The following is a 20,384-nucleotide window of genomic DNA, read 5'->3' as shown; positions in this document are numbered from 1 at the left end:
AAAAAAACATCAGTGTAGGGTATACCGGGCAAATGTATACCGGGCAGGGCAATTCTATACTATGATTAATCTTTCTAGATTTTACTTAGATTTTCTTACCTCAACTTCATAAAAATACATTAAGAAATATAAAAAAATATTTCAGACACTATATGAAATCAGTTACGATTTTAAAACATGTAATCAGAGAGTAAAAAATATTATCTTTAAAAACATCTGATTAATTTAAAACTTATTAGAAATGTATAAGTTAATGTATATATAAATCCAAATTGGTAAATGGCGCCATAGTTTTAATTTTAAAAATCTGCTTGCAGAAAGAATAGGAGCTTATGTGTCTTCAAAGAAACTATTGCAATCGGATTCACTGTATAGTTCCTGTGCCGAAATGATGCGCAGTAAATTCTACTTTCCCCACCTTTGAAATAAATGGAATGATCCAGTCTCATTCAAATCCAATGTGAGAATTAAGGGCTACTATTCGCCAGTCACAATAGACAAAATTTAGGCAACAGCATGAAAAAGTTTCACAAAGTTATATTATGCCTTGTTATTTGATGCTTACTTTTAAGGTTAACAAAAGCGTTAAACATAGAAAAAAGTCTCACTTTCACTTAATAATGTATATAATAATTTTGTCGGTCAAAAAATTTTCACCCTAAATGACTTTAATTTTCGTATTTTTACATTCACTTCACCTTTTTAAAGTACTTTTTTCGTACTTAAAACAATTTTTTTTAAAGTACTTAACACTGTACTTTTGTACTAGAAAAATGTCATTGTGATAAACCTCTTTGTTAAAAAATGTTTTGCTTTCCTTCATGGATTTGAAATAATTAAAAAAAATATGGATTTGATTTAATAATTTCATTCTTTGGCATTATAGGAATGATCTCCATATCTACAAAAATCAGTCTTTTATCGGTATGTTTTTATAAAATAAAAATTATTCATGCCAATTTTACTGTTTTAAATATTCAGCTTTCTATAGAAATTTTATTATTTAGTTATTTGAGTATTATACCATGTTCACACACACTTAGCATTATACTGCTGTTAATCAACCAATAAATGATCCCTTTGAGGCATGGGTTGTGTAGTTGCCTTATTTTATTGTTCGATGTTTGCAAGCTGTAGTAGTTGATTTTGTATGAATTAAATATTCCAATGGTTTTAGGGAATTCCGTATGTAGGCCTTATTCCGAATGGTCTTCAAGATGGAAGTGTTGTTGAAATCAATGGAACCGTTCCATATGGACGTGAGTGGTAAGTAACGTAAGAGACTTTCAAATCTTGCTTATTAGTAAAATTTACTATTTTTGAATTCTATCTCTTACTTTATTAAAAGTTTAGTTTTAGCATTCGATAAAAAAAAATCAGTTGTTTTCTAATATTTGAGCACAGTAAAAACAAAAATTCCCCTTCCTGAAACCAAAGTAATCATGGGGTGTCCGTACCGTGACCAATGCGCCATACCGTAAAAGAGGGCTTTAGTTTGTGGCGTAACTATCACTACAAATATTACATACCAATATACTATGACATTATAATAGTTAAAGGTCGGCATAGAATATGAACTCTACCCATATTGGTGACTTCTGGATATGATATGAACTCGTCAACATCGATGGATAGCCCACATTAAATACTTGACTTGCTGACAAAACAGCTCTCAAAAATTCGGTGAAAATACAATTCTCCCGAACAATACTTATAAATAAAGAAAAGCATAAATCATCTAGTGGTATTCGTTCATCGAATTCTATCTAAGATAAAATTCTGGTATGAAAGTAATTTGGTGTAACTATACCACTACAAATATTAAATCACTAGAATATAAAATATGTTATGGTTATTCTATCTAACGGTTCCTTTTGATAGATAAATCTTAGCGTTGTCGACGAACTCTCCCCGGAAGATAATGTCATTTTATTGGAAACGTATGTTCCTTTTAAGTTTTTATTAAATTTTCTTTTCTTTCGCTTTTTTTTTTGAAAATCGATTAACCAAACTTTTACGATTAAAGACACAAGTTCGTCCTTAGTCAAAATAAACTTCAATTTGAATATTTTATTTATCCTCGAACAACTTTTTATTTTATATTATTTTATTGAATTCTAATTCCAAAGATATTTGACACTGAGTAATATTAAAACGACTTTTCGTTTCTCACAAATAATTTGTTTGCTTTTACGTGTTGTATGCAAAAAAAAAAAAGAAAAAAAAAGAGTGTCCTAAATAACTTTTGATGTAATGACCCTATTTGCCTGTAAGTGAAACGTTTAATGAATTCAAAGCTTCTCCTTAAGTATGCTAATTAATTAATTAATGCTGACGATGTTTTAGGTTACGAAATCAGACACAAAAAGGTACTTAAATCTGTATAAAAACGGCAGATTCCGATTTTCAACGGATTCGAATTTCTGACTCCCAAATCAGGGAGAGGGATTGCCACAAATCTGGAAAATATGGTCCTAGTAGTTTAGGTAGGCGAGCAGTTGAAAGTTTGGACTCCTTCACTGTACTTCATGAACTTAGGATTTCATATTGATTTCCCTTTTTGCGTACTTCGCTATACCTTGAAGAACTTTTTAGCAAATCGAAGAATTTTTTTAGAAGTATATTCAAAGATAATTTGAATTTTAAAAATAATATTTATAAATTATTTTGCATTGATATAATTATTATTAGTCGAAAAAATTGAAGTGTAAGGCATCATATTCTTACCTTGTTTTAAAGTAAGTGATTTTAAACGTCAAAATAAAAATAAAAATTGAACGAATATTTAAATATTTTATACTTTTGACCGATATGTTTCAAATTTTGAGTTGAAAAAGTCATCGTGCACCCTATTTTCATGTACAGAGCGAAGAAGAGAAGAAAAAAAAAGCGAATTAACCTGAATAACTTTTGATTTAATGATCGAATCTTCACATTCTGGGACTCAATCTTAATGATTTGCTGGGGTAACTTCAAATATCCAAGTTAATTGGTGCAAGCAATATTTTAAGTTACGAAATCAGATACAAAAACGTACTTACTCAGAATAAACATACCTTTTTTCGACCGATTTGGATTCTTGACCCTCAAAGTATGGGGTGGAGCAATCTTTGAAATATAGCCCTATTAGTTTAGTCAGGATAGCGGTCCAAAGTTAAGATTCCATAATGGTAATTTGGCTCTTTGCGTATTTCGTCACATCTCGAAAACTTTTAAGGGAATTGAAAAAAATTTGTACACAGTTATAACATTTGTTTGCCCTAAGTTGATTTCATACAAATTAATTTTTAATCTTGCCACAGGCAATGCAAGAAGTGATTAAAAGTGCGAGAAGTGATTTACACTCTTTGATTTTATTTATTTAATTTTAAAATCTTAACTACCAGAATTAGTTCTGAATAAATGTATACTTATTGCATTTCAAATTCACAGGTTTGAAATAAACTTCCTTACCGGAATAGATACTTCGTATTCCGATAGACCATTACACATAAGTGTTAGAATGGATCAAAATGTTGCAGTTCGGAACACTTTACTGCAAAATAGTTGGCAAGCAGAAGAACGACAAGGAAAATTTCCTTTTTGTCAAGGACAAAGTTTCATGATGAAGATAGTCGTGAGGTCTCATTGCTATACGGTAAGTGGCATTTGAATCCCATGAGAAGAAAAAGGAAGAGTTTTCTTTTCCAGTTTGTAAATCCTTAAAAAAAAATCAGAGGAAAATTACCTAGTTTTGATGATAAATAGGGATTAACTTGAACATCAAACTATATCTACCATAAAGATAAATATCTGCATTTAACATTTTTCAAATTGCATTTAAACCTCACTTTGTACAAGCACCCAAACCAAGTCCTAGCCCCATTTTTCAGTGTTTTAACAGCCATAGTAGGAGCGACAAGCATTTTTTTTTAACCTCAGACAAACGACGGGGACAGCATCTGAGCTGGTGCCCTTCTCTCCACTTATACGGAACCCAGCAAAGAGAAGATTTACAGCAAGCGTCTTGTTACTGCTTATACATGTCAGTTGTTTAGTCGCCCCCAGGATCGAACTCATAACTCCCAGCTCCATACCAGCAGTGTGAGTTATGTCATAAAAATTAGATTTCCTTGATTTATACAAAGAACTAATGGAAATAAGCGTGGAATGGAACTTAGATTTTAATTTTCATATTTTAGCATTTCATAGTTAAAGGGTAATAAAATCGTGAACCCCATTTTTTTAAAATTGTTAAGGAAAGCGTTTTGAGATTTAAAAAAAAACCTTTTCCAGGTTTCAAATAAGTTGTTTCTGAGTATTTCGTAATATTCCAGAAACTTGTAATTCGTCTAACAATGCAAAAGTGTATATAAAAATGCTACTATTGGAAGAAAAAAAAATCTTCTTTCCCTGTTTTTAGGCAATTTTTACACATTTTTGAATGACAAATTAATTTAAATCTGAGTTGGAAACATTTGCAGGCTAATTTGAGTAATTATTTAGAAAATAATAAGAATGGGCTTTTCTTTGTTCGAAAATTCTTGAATTCAAACAAATATTTGATGGTTTCTATTTATTGAAAGTCTCTCGAATCTTTCAATATGTAAATATTCACAATGGCAGCAAAACAACAGCACTGATTTATTTAACGTTAAGCAATTGCCATAAATATATTTTATTCCGGCTGTTAACAAGAGAATTTATTAGTAGTTTATTTATAAACAAAGCAGTCTGAACTAATCTTTTATTATTCAAATCGTGGTTTACAATTTCTGTGTACATTGTGAGTAGGTAGAAAAGGAGAGAGCTGGGCCAGCGGATTGCGGATTGCGGATCGCGGATCGAGTTGAGTTGAGTTGTTTCCCTCATGCTGCGGATCCGAGTTGAGTTGAGTTGTTTCCCTCCTGNAAATAAAAGAATAGAGAAAGATAAAACATTTTTATCTGAACCTGTAATGTAGAAATTCAACAATCAACTGAAACTGATATAAAGAATAGACATAAGAGCACAATATATTTTGAAATGTTGTAGATATTGAAGTTATGGATTCCCTAAAATGAAAGATTATATTAAAAAAGAATAAGGTGTTAAATATCTGAAGATTGTTCAAACCGCCTCCAACAGTTTATTCAACTTTGAACTACTTTTTTATAATAAATGAAAAAAAAATCGTCCCTTCATCTCTTCGATTACGATTTAATTCAGAGAAAATCGATAAAAAATTTTTGATTCACTGCTTCAGATTTTTTAATTGTAATCTTTTAAAAAAGGTAGCTTTTATTCCGTTGATTGGAATTAGAAAAATTTCAGAGACAATAAGTTATAGAAATTCATTTCTGATTAGTGTCTTATTTTAAGGATTTAAAATAAAATCAGTGTGGGTAGCGTTTTTAAAAAGTGCTTAAAGGTGCTTTTTTCATTGGGTGTTTTTAAAAAGTGCTTAGTTTTCCCTTTTTCAAAATGAGATTTTTCTTTAACTATGTTGATTTTCGCTTCGAATTATGCAAAAAGACACAGCTCACATTTAACGTTTTCAGAATTAATTAAACCCCAATCTATTTCGGCGTATTGTCAGTCCATAACGTATGAAAACGCCATTCGTTTTACATTATTCAAAATTTCATGGTTTTTGACACTTGTCAAAAACAAAGTTAAAAGTTTTTTTTTTAACATAATGGTTAAAACAAGATAAAACCGTTAGTTGTCAAAAACTTTCCAACCCTGCCTAATTATGATATTTTTTTTTAAAGTGTTTAAAAATATTTTTGAGTGCTTAAAAGGTGCTTATTTTTTGTTAAATATTTTGGCTACGCACCCTGAAAATACAGTGACAGCTATTTACTTAATAAAGACGATAATTTAAGTTACGAAATTAAAACACAAAAGTGTACTTTCTCTGAATAAACATGCCTTTTTTTTTGTTAGATTGATTCGGTTTTTTGATCCTCAAAATATAGGAGTTAGAAGCAATCTAGGAAATATGGTCCTTATATTTTGATCAGGAGAGCGATTCAAAGATATCCATATTGTTAATTTATTTTGCGTATTTCACCATATCTCGAAATCTTTTTTAGGAAATTGAAAAATCTTTCCTCATGATTATAAAATTCGTTTATCCAAAGATAACTCCACGCAAAAAAGAAATTTAAGTAAATATTTATAATTTTAAATAATCGAAATTTTTTTGAATAGTCAGGTATACAATTTTTACCGCATTTTAAAGTATCTAAGTTCGCATGGTAAAACACAAAATTTGAACGAAATCGGTTGAATAACTTCCTGAAAAATTGCATTTGATTTCTCAGGAACTGTTCAAGCAATTTCGCTCAAATTTTGTATTTTGCCATGTGAAATAAGATAATTTAAGATGAGGTAAAATTTGTTTACCTTACAATTCAAAAAAATTTCGATTATTTAAAATTATAAATATTTTACAGAAAGTTATTTTTTGAGTGGAATTTATCCTTGGATAAAAAAAATTTTACAATTGTCTCCAAAATATTTCAATTTGCCTAAAATGTTCTCGAGATATGGCGAAATACGCAAAAAGTATAAAATTCCAAACTTCGAGTCCAAACTTCGGACCGTTCTCCTGACCAAACTGTTAGGACCATACTTTCCAGATTTTCTATATTTTGGGGGGATCCGTCGAAAAAAAGGTATGTTTATTCAGAGAGAGTACGTTTTTGTGTCTGATTTCTTAACTTCAAGTATCGTCTGCACTAATTAATTAGCTTATTTGAAGTCATCCTTTCGAACCATTAAGAATGAGTCCTTGAACGTGAAGATCCAATCATTAGATCAAAAGTTATTCGGGGTGGTCCGCTTTTTTGACTCACAGTACAATCATATTATTTCATTCCAGATAAGTGTAAATAATCAACACTGTTGGGATTTCATCCACAGGATTCCTTTTTACAGAGTCACTGCCCTTCATATAAAAGGTTCTGTTTCAATCGAACGAATTCAATTTATTGGAAAATGTGTAAGTTTATATTTGAATTACCTTTTTGTTTATTTCAAAATATCTTTCAAGAAATTATGTGTTTTCAATCCATGTTAAAATTATTTTAACGCATTATGCTCTAAAATTTTAAGTTTTCACCAAGCACTACGCATAATAAAATATTTAAAATTATAAAGATCTGTTACTCGATGTTTCTAAAACACTTCGTAACGTGTGTGTTTATATATATATANTATTGCTTTGACTAGTTTTGTGTTACTTCATGTAAAATAAACTTTAAAATAAAATCAGTTGAAAATGAGCTATATTTTAGGCCAATGGTTCCCAAACTGTGTTCCCTGGAACCGTAGAATTTAGTAGAGAGGGCTCACAAGGTTCCAAAGGTTAGGACTTTTTTACGTGACTTTCAGTTTTTGAATGATTTTTAAAGCATGTAATTATATTTGTATGAAGCCTATAATATATGTTTTCATTAATATTCAGGTTATTCTTATGAAATTATTTGAATAAAATTCCATATATATATATGTGTGTGTGTGTGTGTGTGTGTGTAATAACAGGGCTACATCCCTGTTATCATTGGTTATGTTTAGCTCAAATAATTCAGTCCTGAACCAATTATTCCTTCATTAGTTTTATTTACGGGTAGGCTGGTGGCTATAACATTTCACATCCACTCTCCACAAGGAAGGGGGTGGACAAAACTCTGGATGGTTCCGACAGATCTTACATGGAACACATCATACAGCAAGAGTCAACCAACAACAATTGCTCATGCATTATATACTAATAGAAAAGGAAGTGAGAAGGCTCAATCGTCGCATAACTTGTAACCCTACGTATTAAGGAAAATAATTTAATGCTTCCTAATATGGAAGTGAAAGAGGGTAAGATTCTAAAAGCAACTCCTTTGAAATATAAATCTAATTATTATTCATTGGTTTGTTTTCAGCCTTGAAGTCCCAAAATAGAATATCTCTGCACCTATTCTATACCAAAGACATTTCATGAAAAGAGTTTTAATGCTTTCATTAATATAAAAGTATTTATAATTTTTGTATTACATATATATATCTCTGTGTGTGTAACATAAAAAGCTTCAACTAATCTTTTTATGTTATTCTTTTCTATAAATCCTGTTTTTATTTTATTATTCAAATCGAAACGCTGTTACTCACTCTTTAAAATCCACATCCTGTCTTTTAATTTATTTTTAGTTCAAGTATGCATTAATTACCATTTTGGTGAATATCCCTCTAACTAATTAGTGGGAAAGACTTTTTCCCTGGATTCATTTAACACACCAATAACATTTACTAAGTTTTCCCTTATTCCCTAAAACAAAGCATTTTACGGATTTACTTCGCAAGATTTTCCCTAACTTTTATTGAGGAGCACAACGATTTCGTGTTCACTTTGATAACTGTTCTTCGTCTAATAATTAATAAAAAAATTTTGTACCTTCTTTCCCTGCCAAAGAACCGTTTTCATCCTTCCACTCGGCAACGACGTTGTATATATTTCGACAATTGTAACGTTAAAGTTAAAAGTATCACATTTCTAACCCCCAAAACTCTACAGTGAGCTAAACGGTAACAAGAAGTTGCAAAAAGCAGAGAAAATATCAATTAGCTGTAACTTTTATTTAAGTTTTAAAAAAAAGGATAATTTTTATAAAGTAACATTGTTTATGTGGGTGCCAATATGTTTTCTCAGATCAAGTTTCGTCGATATTTATTTCTTATTAAAAATTATTGATAATTTATTTAAGCAACCACTTATCTGAGTTTACTGCCTAGTGCATCAAATAATATAATTAGCTTCTACTTAGGTCTATCCTTCAACAACTTGTGGACCTGCATATCCCAATCCTACTTGTCCTTTATATCCTGAACCTGTGCGCCAAAAGCCTGCAACAGCTTTACCACCAGTGTTTAATCCAGTAAGTGTTTGGTCTTAATATTTTAAATATCTTGAAAAAAGTCCTTGAAAAGTTTTTTTTTAATAATATTGAAAAAAAAATTATTTTAGTTCTTTAGAAATTGGAGTATGGTGTATGATAATTATTATTTGAAGTGAACTATTCAAAATATCTACTGTGAAAAATATGCTTGAGAGTTCCATTTCTTCATTACTTATATTGAAGTAATTAACAGTTAGTGGAAGTTTCAATAGAAATGGATAAGTCTAAAAGCAATCTGCTCCATTTTCAGAAATTTATTTTATAAATAAGTAAAATATTAAACACTAGTAGCTTCAGAATTCTGTTTGATTTTAATAATTACTCTCACTCACCATTATTCTCAATTCCAACTCACCATGAGAAATTGGGAATGAGGTGACATTTTTTTTTTATTTTTAAATTTATTAAGTCAAAAATCAAACATTAACCAATTAATTCCCAGCCGTAAAAAGTGGGATAAACATGAAAAACACCTGCTTGACAGGGTAGCCATTTTTCAGTAAAGTTTAAAAACTGGTAGGAAAAGATCAAGGCGGGACAAAATCTTTTAACTAATTACTATCGTTCAAAAATGTAAATTAAATATTTGTGTTATAACTGGCCAACAAAATACCTTAAAAGTCACGTGATATTGAAGCCTATAAAATTATAACTTGATTAACTAATTTTTCCAGATTGTTGCCCTCTTGCATGAAAAAAAAATGGTTGTACATATTTTTTTACACCAAATAAATATTTATTTCTGTTATCTACCACTTTATTTTGATAAAAGCTTTGTCCGTCGATAGCAAATCGAAATATAAATATTCAAATAAAATATATTTAGGTGAACAAAACTATTTTGTTTCAAAAAAAATAAAATCTCAAAAATGAATCACTTGATCTACTACTTTTTTTTTCCTGAAAAAGAACAGTTCTTTTAAAAAGACGCTATGCATAAATTATTCAAAATATACATTTTGTATTACTGGATCAAGAAAATTTAATGATATATTTTTTAAAACTAGATATATATTTCATAGTATAAATTTTGCTACCACTTTGGGAACAAAATTGTCAAATGTTTTGTGATGTAAACACAAATGAAAGGAAAGCTCAGCTTTGCCAATCAGCCAAAATTTACAGACAAATTTCGAATCATAAATAACAGAAATATTCCATTTGTCTTTATCATGTTTGTCTGTCTCCATGTCGACGCTCGAATCTGGAGTAAAAGCGAGATAGGATGGGTGGTCTAATGTAAACAATAACAAGCGTCCTTAAACCGGAAGAAATATAGAAAATTTCCGGTGTATCCCTCCGCTTATGTTATGACTACGAGGCGATGTGTAAACAAGCCTAATATTCTATGCAGTTTTATTATTGTAATTTGCGTTCAAATCTAAACATAATTGTACCATTCATAAGAGCTTTCAGAAATGTATTGATTCTCAGAGGTCGTAAGGCCAAAAACATTTTTGGAAAGTTAATATCGCATTGTGAATAATTCTTAAGGTTTGCCATGTTTTGTATTTTATCCCTTATTTGGCTATATTTGAATAAAATTTCGCCAAAAATATCTTTAAAAATATCTTTTTAAGTTAGCCCAATTAGAAAATATTCTAATGATTATAATATTAATATGATAATGCTGAAGTTTAAAGGCTGAAAGCAAGAACTCGATACATGTGAAATACTGCAAAAGATATGATGCAATAATATGATGGCGCATTTTTTCAATCTGCGGCGTAAAAATATATCGGAAGCAGTAACCCGGAAGTCCACTAGCGCACCACCCTTAGCTTTACACGATCATCCATCCATAGATAGTTTTCGGGAGGAGTAAATCTTTTATTTTTATCAAACTAATCAACAATATCTACTTTTTCTGGCACTTCACTTACCAAATAGAACTGGGTACCTAAGCCTAACATGGCCTTTGCCTATTCATCTTGTCCACAACAATGTTTGAGGTAGATAAAGGACATAGAAATTTCAAATGAGAGAGGATATCTTTGTTCTTTTCGCCTGGTCTTTGAAACTGGATGTAATAATGGACGAATTTAATGTATAAATTTGAAGTCTTGATTACGTCATATCACATAGAAAGTGTGCCGCAATGGGTTTGATATATTTATCTTCTTCTAGGTTCTGGTACTTAAAAATATCTTTATAAAGTTTGCTGTATTGCATTTTAGCTTTGTCTAAAAAAATCTGATTAAATTTGTAGAATCTTTCTATTTTAAGATCTTCATAGAGGTCTTTGTTTCGTATGAACCATCTTACTTTAGTTATGGAAAGTGACAAGTTTCTTAATTTGCGTTTATGAAATATTGCACCATGCTGGTGATGCATATTTGAGAATTGGTCTCATCCTTGAAACATAAATCAGACACTTTATTTGAATATTAACCCTTTGCACTCGAGAGGTGGTCGTCAGTCACTACTGTCGCCTGTAAATTAACCACCACTCTAATTGTGACATTTTTTTCATCCTAATGTTTAGTTACCACTTCATTCAGTTATCTCCGGGTAATATAAGGCAAGTTTATACAAAAATCTTTCTAAATGTTAGTGGTTGCGTCCATTTTCATAACTTTTGAAGGGACTTCGAGTGCGAAGGGTTAAATTTAGATTTGGAACTTGATCTAGCAATAGAAACGGTTTCATATGTATGCTATAATTGCAACAAAAAAAAAATCGTGGTAGTTTGAAAAAAAATTTTTTTTTTTTGAAAAAAAAATTCTGGAATGATAATATCTTCCTTACCAGTTTTTGCCCGTTTCCATCTAGATACATTATGTAATAGGCTTTCAACCTTGACTTGAAATAGATCGCGATATGATCCTGTACGAATACTAACTTTGTTTTTGCGTTTTTTAACCATCCTGTAACTCAAATGCTCTTAATTTTCCTCATGAATATCGTTTGTGACGTCCGGTTCTCTTTTCATAAGCAACCGTGTCTCATTTTCTCATTTCACGCGGTAATGAATAAAAATTTTACGTAGTTTTTTTGTGTACAAAAAGTCTTTCTGAGAGATTCTCACTACCGCGTTCTATCGCACTTTTTTTTAAATCAAAACTATTAATTCTTCATTGAACTGTTTGCTATGTTTATACTGTACAAAAAATAAAATTTTCCAGCTGAATCGAAATTATTGTACTTTTTAGAGTATACCTTACGCTTATCCTATTTATGGAGGTTTGAAACCTGGTATGATGATATACATCAGTGGTAAACCCACCATGAGTCCTTATAGGTAAGTTTTTGAAATAAGATTTAAAATATTCTAATTACAATCTTTAATAAAACGAAATACAATAGTTCATGACTTTATTGGAATAGAATATCGAACATCTACAAAATATTCTAAAAAACGGTAGAGAATTATTTACTAATATTCGCAGATTTTCGGAGAATTGTTCAGATATTAAGGCTCAACATGACCTAACCGTAATAATCTGACGTTTCAGACTAGCTTCTGAATTATTTAGATATAGTGGAGAGAAAAAAAACCTATAAATCAAATTTACTAAACCAAAATCATATATTTAAACACTACCAATAGAAAATATTTATCCGCAGTCTGGAGCAAGTTGGCAACTCTGCATTTATGCAAATAAAGCCCATCACTGATATTTAATACATATATATTTTCTGAAGTTACCGGTTGATGATCGCACATATAATTGGTGGGACAATAGCTTCCCATCGACATTTAATCCCTTCAGCACCGGCTAAAAGAGAAAGAAACGCTTACCAAAGCCCTGAGTATACGTACTGAAGAGTACGTATACTTATTAAAATGAGATGTAATGCGAGAGAACCGTATTGAGATGACGCCTTTGTGATCTTTAGCAGAAAGAATAAAAAAAAAGCTAGTTTTATATATGATACCATCGAACGTGAAAGGAGAATCGCATGATTACATACTGGATGTCATAGGAATATTTTACTTTATAACCGTCGTTGAACCCAATTTTGGGTTTACGACTACCAATGTTCAACTCCGCAGCCTTGTAATTTTGAACGCAATCCAGAAGACTAGGGAACTCCTGGATCAAGTATTGGGAGAAATTTGCCTTCGAGGAGAACTTATTGATGGGAGTAACTGGCATTTGAGTTACGTGGAGAGGAAAACATCCCATGGTTAGCCTGACAGCAAGGGGACTCTAACCCATGATCCGTCTACCATTGAGGATATATCACGTCAGCACTGTGGTCGGTGCAAGCCGGTTACGGAATTCGTATCGACCAGATATCGCTGGAATTCGAATCAGGTTCACCTCATTGGGTGGCGAATGCTCTATCCCCTGAGCCACCACGGTTCGTCCTTGGGTTATTGGAATAAACTTTAAGGGGAAGTCATTTGCACAGCAACCTATGGTCGGAAACATTTTTCGTTTCCCTCTCAGTGATGTTCACAAGATGGATTGGGCGAGGTTGTTACCACACTCTCCTAATTTAAGCAGTATGGATTTCTTTTTAAGATGTGCACAAAAAAGTTCGGTGCGCTCAACAATTACGGATTCCGAAATGGATTTGGTTGCAAGTATCGTCTTTGCTCCAAAAATTCCCGGTGTATTCGAGCGAGTCTACCATTGCCGGACGGTGTAACGCATGTATCGTTAGCAATAGTAGAAGCTTGGAACATCTTACGTGTGCTGTGGTTGATGATATATCATCAACCACAGCACACGTAATAACTTTGACAACAAATATTTCAGATGATCTCAGTCTTGTGTCTCTTTGCTTCTTGTAACTGTCTTACATTTTTCCCATGGCGTTACCGACCATGGGTTGGTATGCAATTCTGAATCCTCGTGATGTCCCCTACCTCCCCTTAAAGTTTTCCCCAAATATTGCTAGGACACCCTCTATATAAGTTGTTAAAAATTAAAGAAATCGATGGGATGTATATTTCCCTTGGCCTTATACGAGGTAAAAAAAACTTATGTATTGAAATTGTGTTTGAATTGCGTGACTACAGAGAAACATTGTTTTTCCTGTTTTTCAGATTCACAATCAATCTACAGGCAGGAACACAGCCCTACAATCCTCCGGACATAGCATTTCACTTTGATGTGCGTTTCTTTAACCAAACAATTGTTAGAAACACACGCACAAACAACTCTTGGCATCACGAAGAAAAACAGTCTCCATCCTTTCCTTTCATTTCCAACAGCCGTTTCGACATGATAATACGTGTCACCAAGAACCAGTACATGGTTGCAGTGAATGGGCAACACTTCATCGAGTTCAGGCACCGCTTGAGGCCCCTTTCTCGCTTCGACACTCTCTACATTGAAAGTGATATTTCTGTGCAATCGATTCGATTTGCTTGAATTTTTGTGTTCAGCTCTCATATAACGCCTTGTGTAGACTTAAACAAAATAAAATTTACTTCAAAAAATTAGTTTTGAAGTTAACATTAATATTTTACATTTGATATTCTGATTGGAATTTCAGATTCACTTCTAAACAAATATCATATCCTAGCCTATTATTTTAATCTGTTGAATTGTAAAATCCAATTACAAATTTTATTAGAAATCACAATAATTATAATTCATGTACTATTTCAGGGATGACATTTTGTTCGGAAGAAGCTGGATAAAATAGAAGAAACCGGATAAAATGAAGAAGAAAAAAACTTAAAAATATCAATAAAATTGTTTAGAAGTGTTAAAAGAGATGCTTAAATTTAAACAAATTAAGCTAATATTATATGAGAAAGTTAAAATCTTTTTACTTCTACTTTTGTTCCAAAAGAAAAAAAAAACTTATACTGAATTTCAAGAATCAATCTTATTATTTAACGTTCGGTTTGAGTATTAATACTTAACAATATTTAATTAAAGAAAACTGTAGTCCGTGGATCGAGATTCAGACAGAAAGTAAAGTTTATTAACAAAAAGCAAACGAACACATTCAAATTTAAAAAGAACGCCATCTGGCGGTATAAAAAGAAAAAGACTTCGTAGCTATCCTTCCCAGGGAATGACAACAAAAACTAGTATGCCAACTGTAATTGTAAATTTAATATGTGTTTTTATTGCAGTGTAGAATGTGTTTAGTATGCGATTTGCTAATTTAGTAGTATTAATAAAATTTGAAAGCTATTTTAAAAATTTTTTTCTGATTATGCAATTTTAACAATTTTTTCTATAGTTATAAAATTAGGTTTTACTTCACTCATTTAATTAAAATATTGTAAAATTAGCTATTAATTCCGTAATAAATAATTTTTTCTTCCAATTGTGACTTCATCGTTTTCGCTTATTACAGAATGATATACTAAATAGCTTGAAAATTAATGCTGTTATTTAAACTAGAGTGCAATTATAAACTGTTTTAATCATAGATATTTCATTTTGAATAAAAAAAAAGGTTTCTCCCATTTCTTCCTTATTTTATTAAGCCTAATTCCTCTTGAATTTTTTTCCGATTGTAAAAGAAACTAGCTATAATTTTTCCTATCTGTTCCATCCCTTACCTTCCTGGACAGCTTGTCTGTGTGTCTGTCTCTTTTATTACTCCATAACCTTTTTTCTTTCATCCTGAAATTTGGACAGCATACCCCAATACTATAACTCGTCCAAAAATTTCAATTAGATCGTTTGAGAGAGACGTGTGAAAAATGCAATTTTCTTTTTGGTCAGAACTATTTATTGGTAAAAAATAAAATTGAGATGATTCTGTTTTTTTACTTCTCAAATATTTAAACGATAACATCAGTAACGTTTTCTAATTTTTTAGCTCACATTAATCAAATAAAAGAAATTATAGCACGTTCTTTAATATTTAATTATTTCTTATGGCAACTAAACTTGATGATCAACTTGTACGTTGTAGCATAAACGGCGTTTCTAAATTAGTATTTCTAAATTTATCCTGTTTGTAGTTCTGCTTTGAAAGGGTATTTCTATTGGGCTAAATAATTTAATATCAACTATAAATGAAATTTAAAAAAATTTTTGAACCGAAAATGAAATTTTAATGAAGAAATAGAACTTATTCGTTTCTATTATTGACGCCAATGTTGCTTAGTTAATTTTGGTAAACAGACAATTTTGATATTAAGGTACTGAGATACCTGCGAGTGACGTAGTGCGTGTATCTCGATCCTGATTTGTTGTTGAAATGTGGCATTTGTTTACGTTAGCAACTGTTCTTTCCATACTAATAAGGTTGATAAGTGTTTTTTTTTGGCTCGTATTCGGTCATCCGAGTTATGCTGGTACAAGGATTTAAAATAATTTAAAATTAAAAACAAAATAATTTAAAAACAAAACTTAATTTAAAAAAAAAAAGTAAGTAATATTTGCTTATGATTCAATCATTTTTGTCACATATCAGTAAATGCATGGAATAGACATTTATCGCCCTCAATATAAGTTGAGGCTAGAAAAGTAGCACAAGAAAGTGAACGGAAAAAAAAATTGTCCAATCTCTTTGTTCGCCACTATAGCATATTTATTTGCCAAACATCATTCTACAGGATGCGTAGCAAAATTATTCAACAAAAAATAAGCACTTTTCAAGCACTCTGATACTAATTTTAAGTACTTTAAAAAAATATCATAATTAGGTAGGGTTGGAAAGTTTTTGACAATTGACAGTTTTAACCGTCATGTCATGTCAATAAAAAAAAACCCTTCTGGAATTGTTTTTGACAATTGTTAAAATTTTGAATCATGTTAATCGAATGGCGTTTTCATACGCTACAGACTGACGATGCGCCGAAATAGATTGGGGTTAAATTAATTGTGAAAACGTTGAATAGAACAATGTAAACAGTGTCTTTCCTCATAATTCGTAGCGAAAATTAACATGGCAAACGAAATATCTCAATTTGGAAAAGGGAAAATTAAGCACTTTTTAAAAACACCCAATGAAAAAAGCACCTTTTAGGTTCTTTTAAAAAACGAAAATAAGCACTTTTTAAAAATCCTGTTCTATGTCCACCATAGTGATTATTTCGTATTAATATTTATTATTTACGTGTTTTTAATACGCCAACGGTTTTTTCCTTATTGGTACAGTGTAAAAGGAAAACCATGATAACTATTAAACAAATTACGAAAAAGCTGTAATTCTCTGTTGCGTTTTCAGTTCAAGCTATTCTTATTTTCATAAAATAACATAATATTATTAAATGATAAGAAAAAACTAAAAAATGAAGCTTCCATTTATAAAACTAATATGAATTTTTATAAAATACACATTCCGGTGTCGAAAACTTGATGAAAAACATACGTAACATAACATCACAGCATATGTAATTTATTTACGTTGAGAAAAGATAGAACTTATAATTTCTAAAAAATTTTCTCTCCATTTTTTTTTATCTATGAGTCAACGGTATGGCGGGGAGACGGTTATCTATTCTATATAAAAAAAATTTGTTTTTTCGTTTTCTCCTCCAGTTAGCGCCTTTTCGCCTCTTTCAGAAAGTTCGCCAAGGTCAACCTTAAACTGGCGGGCTTGGGTGAACATGTCTACCAATAGGAAATGAATATCGTTTTCGTTACAAAAATACAAATAAAATAAAAACACAAAACGGAAGTTTAATAACTATATCCGTTGGATGGATATCGGAGTTTCACTTTCGGTCGATAACCTATATTAAGAGGGAGTTGTAATTAAATGAAGTTAAGAAATTAGTTCAACAAGAATAACTTAAGTTCTTGAAACTTTTCTAGTAAGTACAGCTTAATATATTTTTCTTTCTAAGTGGGATATTTCATAGATATTTCCGTATCATGATCTGTTGCGCCAACTACAATCGCCAAGGTGCCAAATAGATTTTAAACTTTTTTTGTAAATTTTTTTTTTAAACAAAAAACATGTAGATGTTTGCCCGGGGGTGGTTACGAGTTATACCTTTCGAGTTGGTCCCTTTCTATGATGTTTTTTTTAATTACTCGCGGGCTGCTGCCCGGAAGTAGCCAAGACTTGGCGATCATTCTGCCAGTCTGTCACAGATCAAGATACGGAAATCTCTAATTTTCCTTTTTTTTTATCTGTAAATAATTTTGTTTCTAACTCGTATTTTGATACTTAAATTACCCATTCTTCATTTAGTTTAAAGAAAAATCTGTTGTGTTAATTAAGCAAGATTAAATTTCGTATTATGAATATTTAATTTTATAACTCGCAAATGCAGGGGCAGGATAATCGCTGTGGCCTCTCAAAAATTTTCATCAATCAGCATATTCCGCTAGCCTATTCATCATATTTACGAAAATTCATTTTAAGTAGAAAACACAAATAAAATTATGAACAACGCGTCTTGCAAAGTTTAAATTACTGTTTTATTTAGAGTAATTAAATTGTAATTGCCAGGGCTGGTAGAAGAGACGAAGAAGGCGGGTGATCACCCGGAGCGGTAGGTTACGGGGGCGCTGAACGAGACCCAGCGACTGATTTACCGGAGGGCATTCGGGGCACGTGCCCAGGGTCTCCAACTTGCGAAGGGCCCAGCACCAAACTACATAAAAATTTTTTTTTAATTTTTTCTAAGTAGTTTGGCTTTTAACTTAATGATAGGATCCCCATATTTTTATTTCATTTTTTCATATTATTCCAACTTTAATGTAAGTATTTTAAAATGGGAAAAATACATTCAATGTGAGTTATTTTTTTTAATAAAATTATTACTACATCAAACAAACTTGATAAGCAGTGTTCTTTGATGTAAGTAACAAATCCTACAAATGATCTTTTAGAATGCCATAGATGTTTAGCTAGCCACTTAGCACAAATATCTTTGCTTCCTACATAGTTTTCATCATTCTCCCCAACAGCCCTTACTCTAACAATTACATTTTAGAATTTTTTCTCTCCATAGTTTAGCTAAACTAAATTTTGAGTTTCAAGCATGTATTTCTAAATAAGGCATCAGGCTTTTTACAATATGCTCTTGGTTACCTCAGAGAACGTTCATGTGGAAGTTTCTTTTCATAAAGTCATAGATTCATCATTTTCAGTTTAGTGTGTTATGCCACGTTAGTTTTATAAAAATTGGCAAGATTTTTTTTTGAATGAAACATCAGTGGAATTTATGTAAGAGATTAGAATTTTGTTGTTGTTTTACTTAAATTTACTTTTTAAAGAAAAATAAAAGGAGAATTTCATGAATGATTTTTTTTTTAACGCTTTCTCTCGATTTGCAAGTATTATTTTGTAATATTTGGCTTTTTTTTTCCAATAAAAACTTTTGAGGAATTTTCTCCGAAATCGAATTTTATAAAAAGTCAGATATTTAAAATTCGATTTCAGAGGAACTACCAATTTTACTCAAATTTTAAATTTTTCCATATAAAATCAATTTTTTTAAAAATGCTGTAAAAATTTTTATACCTCACAATTCAAAATTATTTTAACTATCATTAAATAAAAATAATAATAAGCAATTGATATTTTTTTACATTAAATTATCTCTGAATTATTAAATTTTATAATTGTGTGAATTTTTTTATTATTTTTAGAATTCGAATTAAAAGTTCGATTGCGAAATACGCTAACAGTAAAATTAACATTATGTAAAATTAACCAAACATTCGACCGTTTTTCTTACCAAAGAGTTGGGACTATATTTCCCAGATTGCGGCTACACTTATATTTTTGTGGTCGGAATCATAATCACCATAATTTGTCGCAAAAAAGGTATGTTTTTTTTTCAGAGTCAGTACGTTTTTGCGTTTGATTTTGTAGCTTAAAAATATCGCCTGCACTAACTAATTAGCATATTTGAGATCGCCCCCTCGAACCAGAGTCTTAGAACGTTAAAATCTGATCATTCAATCAAAAGTTATTTAAAGTGTTAAGTTTTTTCCCCCTCATAATGTTCATTAAATCTGGTAAGGTACACAACATAAAATATATTTTCCAAACTTGTGGATAAATTAAAGAATATAAAGAAATTTATGCATATTAAAAATATTACTTATAATAGATATTTATCCTAGAATACTTGAAGTGATATTCTCATTAATTAAAGGCTTTTTTTAAACCTTAAAATCGTTAATTAATATTTATCTTACTCATATGTCTCTTGAAATTAACATTTACGGTTGATATAGATAATATAATTTTATGTTAAAAATATTCTAATTTAAAATATAAAAAGCAATTTTATGAGTAATTTTAATTCAGTGAGACAATAACAAGGGGAAAAATAAGCTATTATTATTTTTTTAACCCAGTTTCTTTTTCCAAAATTGAGTTAAAGGCGCAGTTTTCAGTATCGCTCCGGGCGTTAAAACATCTTCCTTGGCACTGATAAAAATTAGGGTATTAAATGAAGCTTAGAAGAAAAGAATGAGAATGAGGCTTTTATAAAATCCCTTCGATGCTACGAGAAAAAGGTTAAAATTAATTCTAACTGTGATTTATCAATTAATTTTAAAGTAACTATATTTATTTTATCTGTTTAAAAGCTAGTTTTGTATAATTTATTGAATTATTAATGTATTTCTAAATAAG

General features: G+C 30.6%; 1 protein-coding gene across 1 annotated transcript in view; it reads left to right on the top strand.

The window, feature by feature from the left end:
- LOC107441793 (uncharacterized) overlaps nucleotides 1-20,384 on the top strand; it is a 52,770-nt gene that overhangs the window by 5,329 nt on the left and 27,057 nt on the right. Inside the window, exons 3-8 of the mRNA XM_071185817.1 lie at nucleotides 1,178-1,266; nucleotides 3,433-3,637; nucleotides 6,848-6,967; nucleotides 8,781-8,891; nucleotides 12,065-12,153; nucleotides 13,912-14,233. Coding sequence (XP_071041918.1) covers nucleotides 1,178-1,266; nucleotides 3,433-3,637; nucleotides 6,848-6,967; nucleotides 8,781-8,891; nucleotides 12,065-12,153; nucleotides 13,912-14,233 — 936 coding nt within the window. The remainder of the gene's footprint in view (nucleotides 1-1,177; nucleotides 1,267-3,432; nucleotides 3,638-6,847; nucleotides 6,968-8,780; nucleotides 8,892-12,064; nucleotides 12,154-13,911; nucleotides 14,234-20,384) is intronic.

This window comes from Parasteatoda tepidariorum, chromosome 9 (assembly GCF_043381705.1).
Source record: "Parasteatoda tepidariorum isolate YZ-2023 chromosome 9, CAS_Ptep_4.0, whole genome shotgun sequence".
Classification (NCBI taxonomy): Eukaryota; Metazoa; Arthropoda; class Arachnida; order Araneae; family Theridiidae; genus Parasteatoda; species Parasteatoda tepidariorum.
Note: the sequence above shows the minus strand (reverse complement) of the source record. Positions and strands in the feature narration are given on the sequence as shown.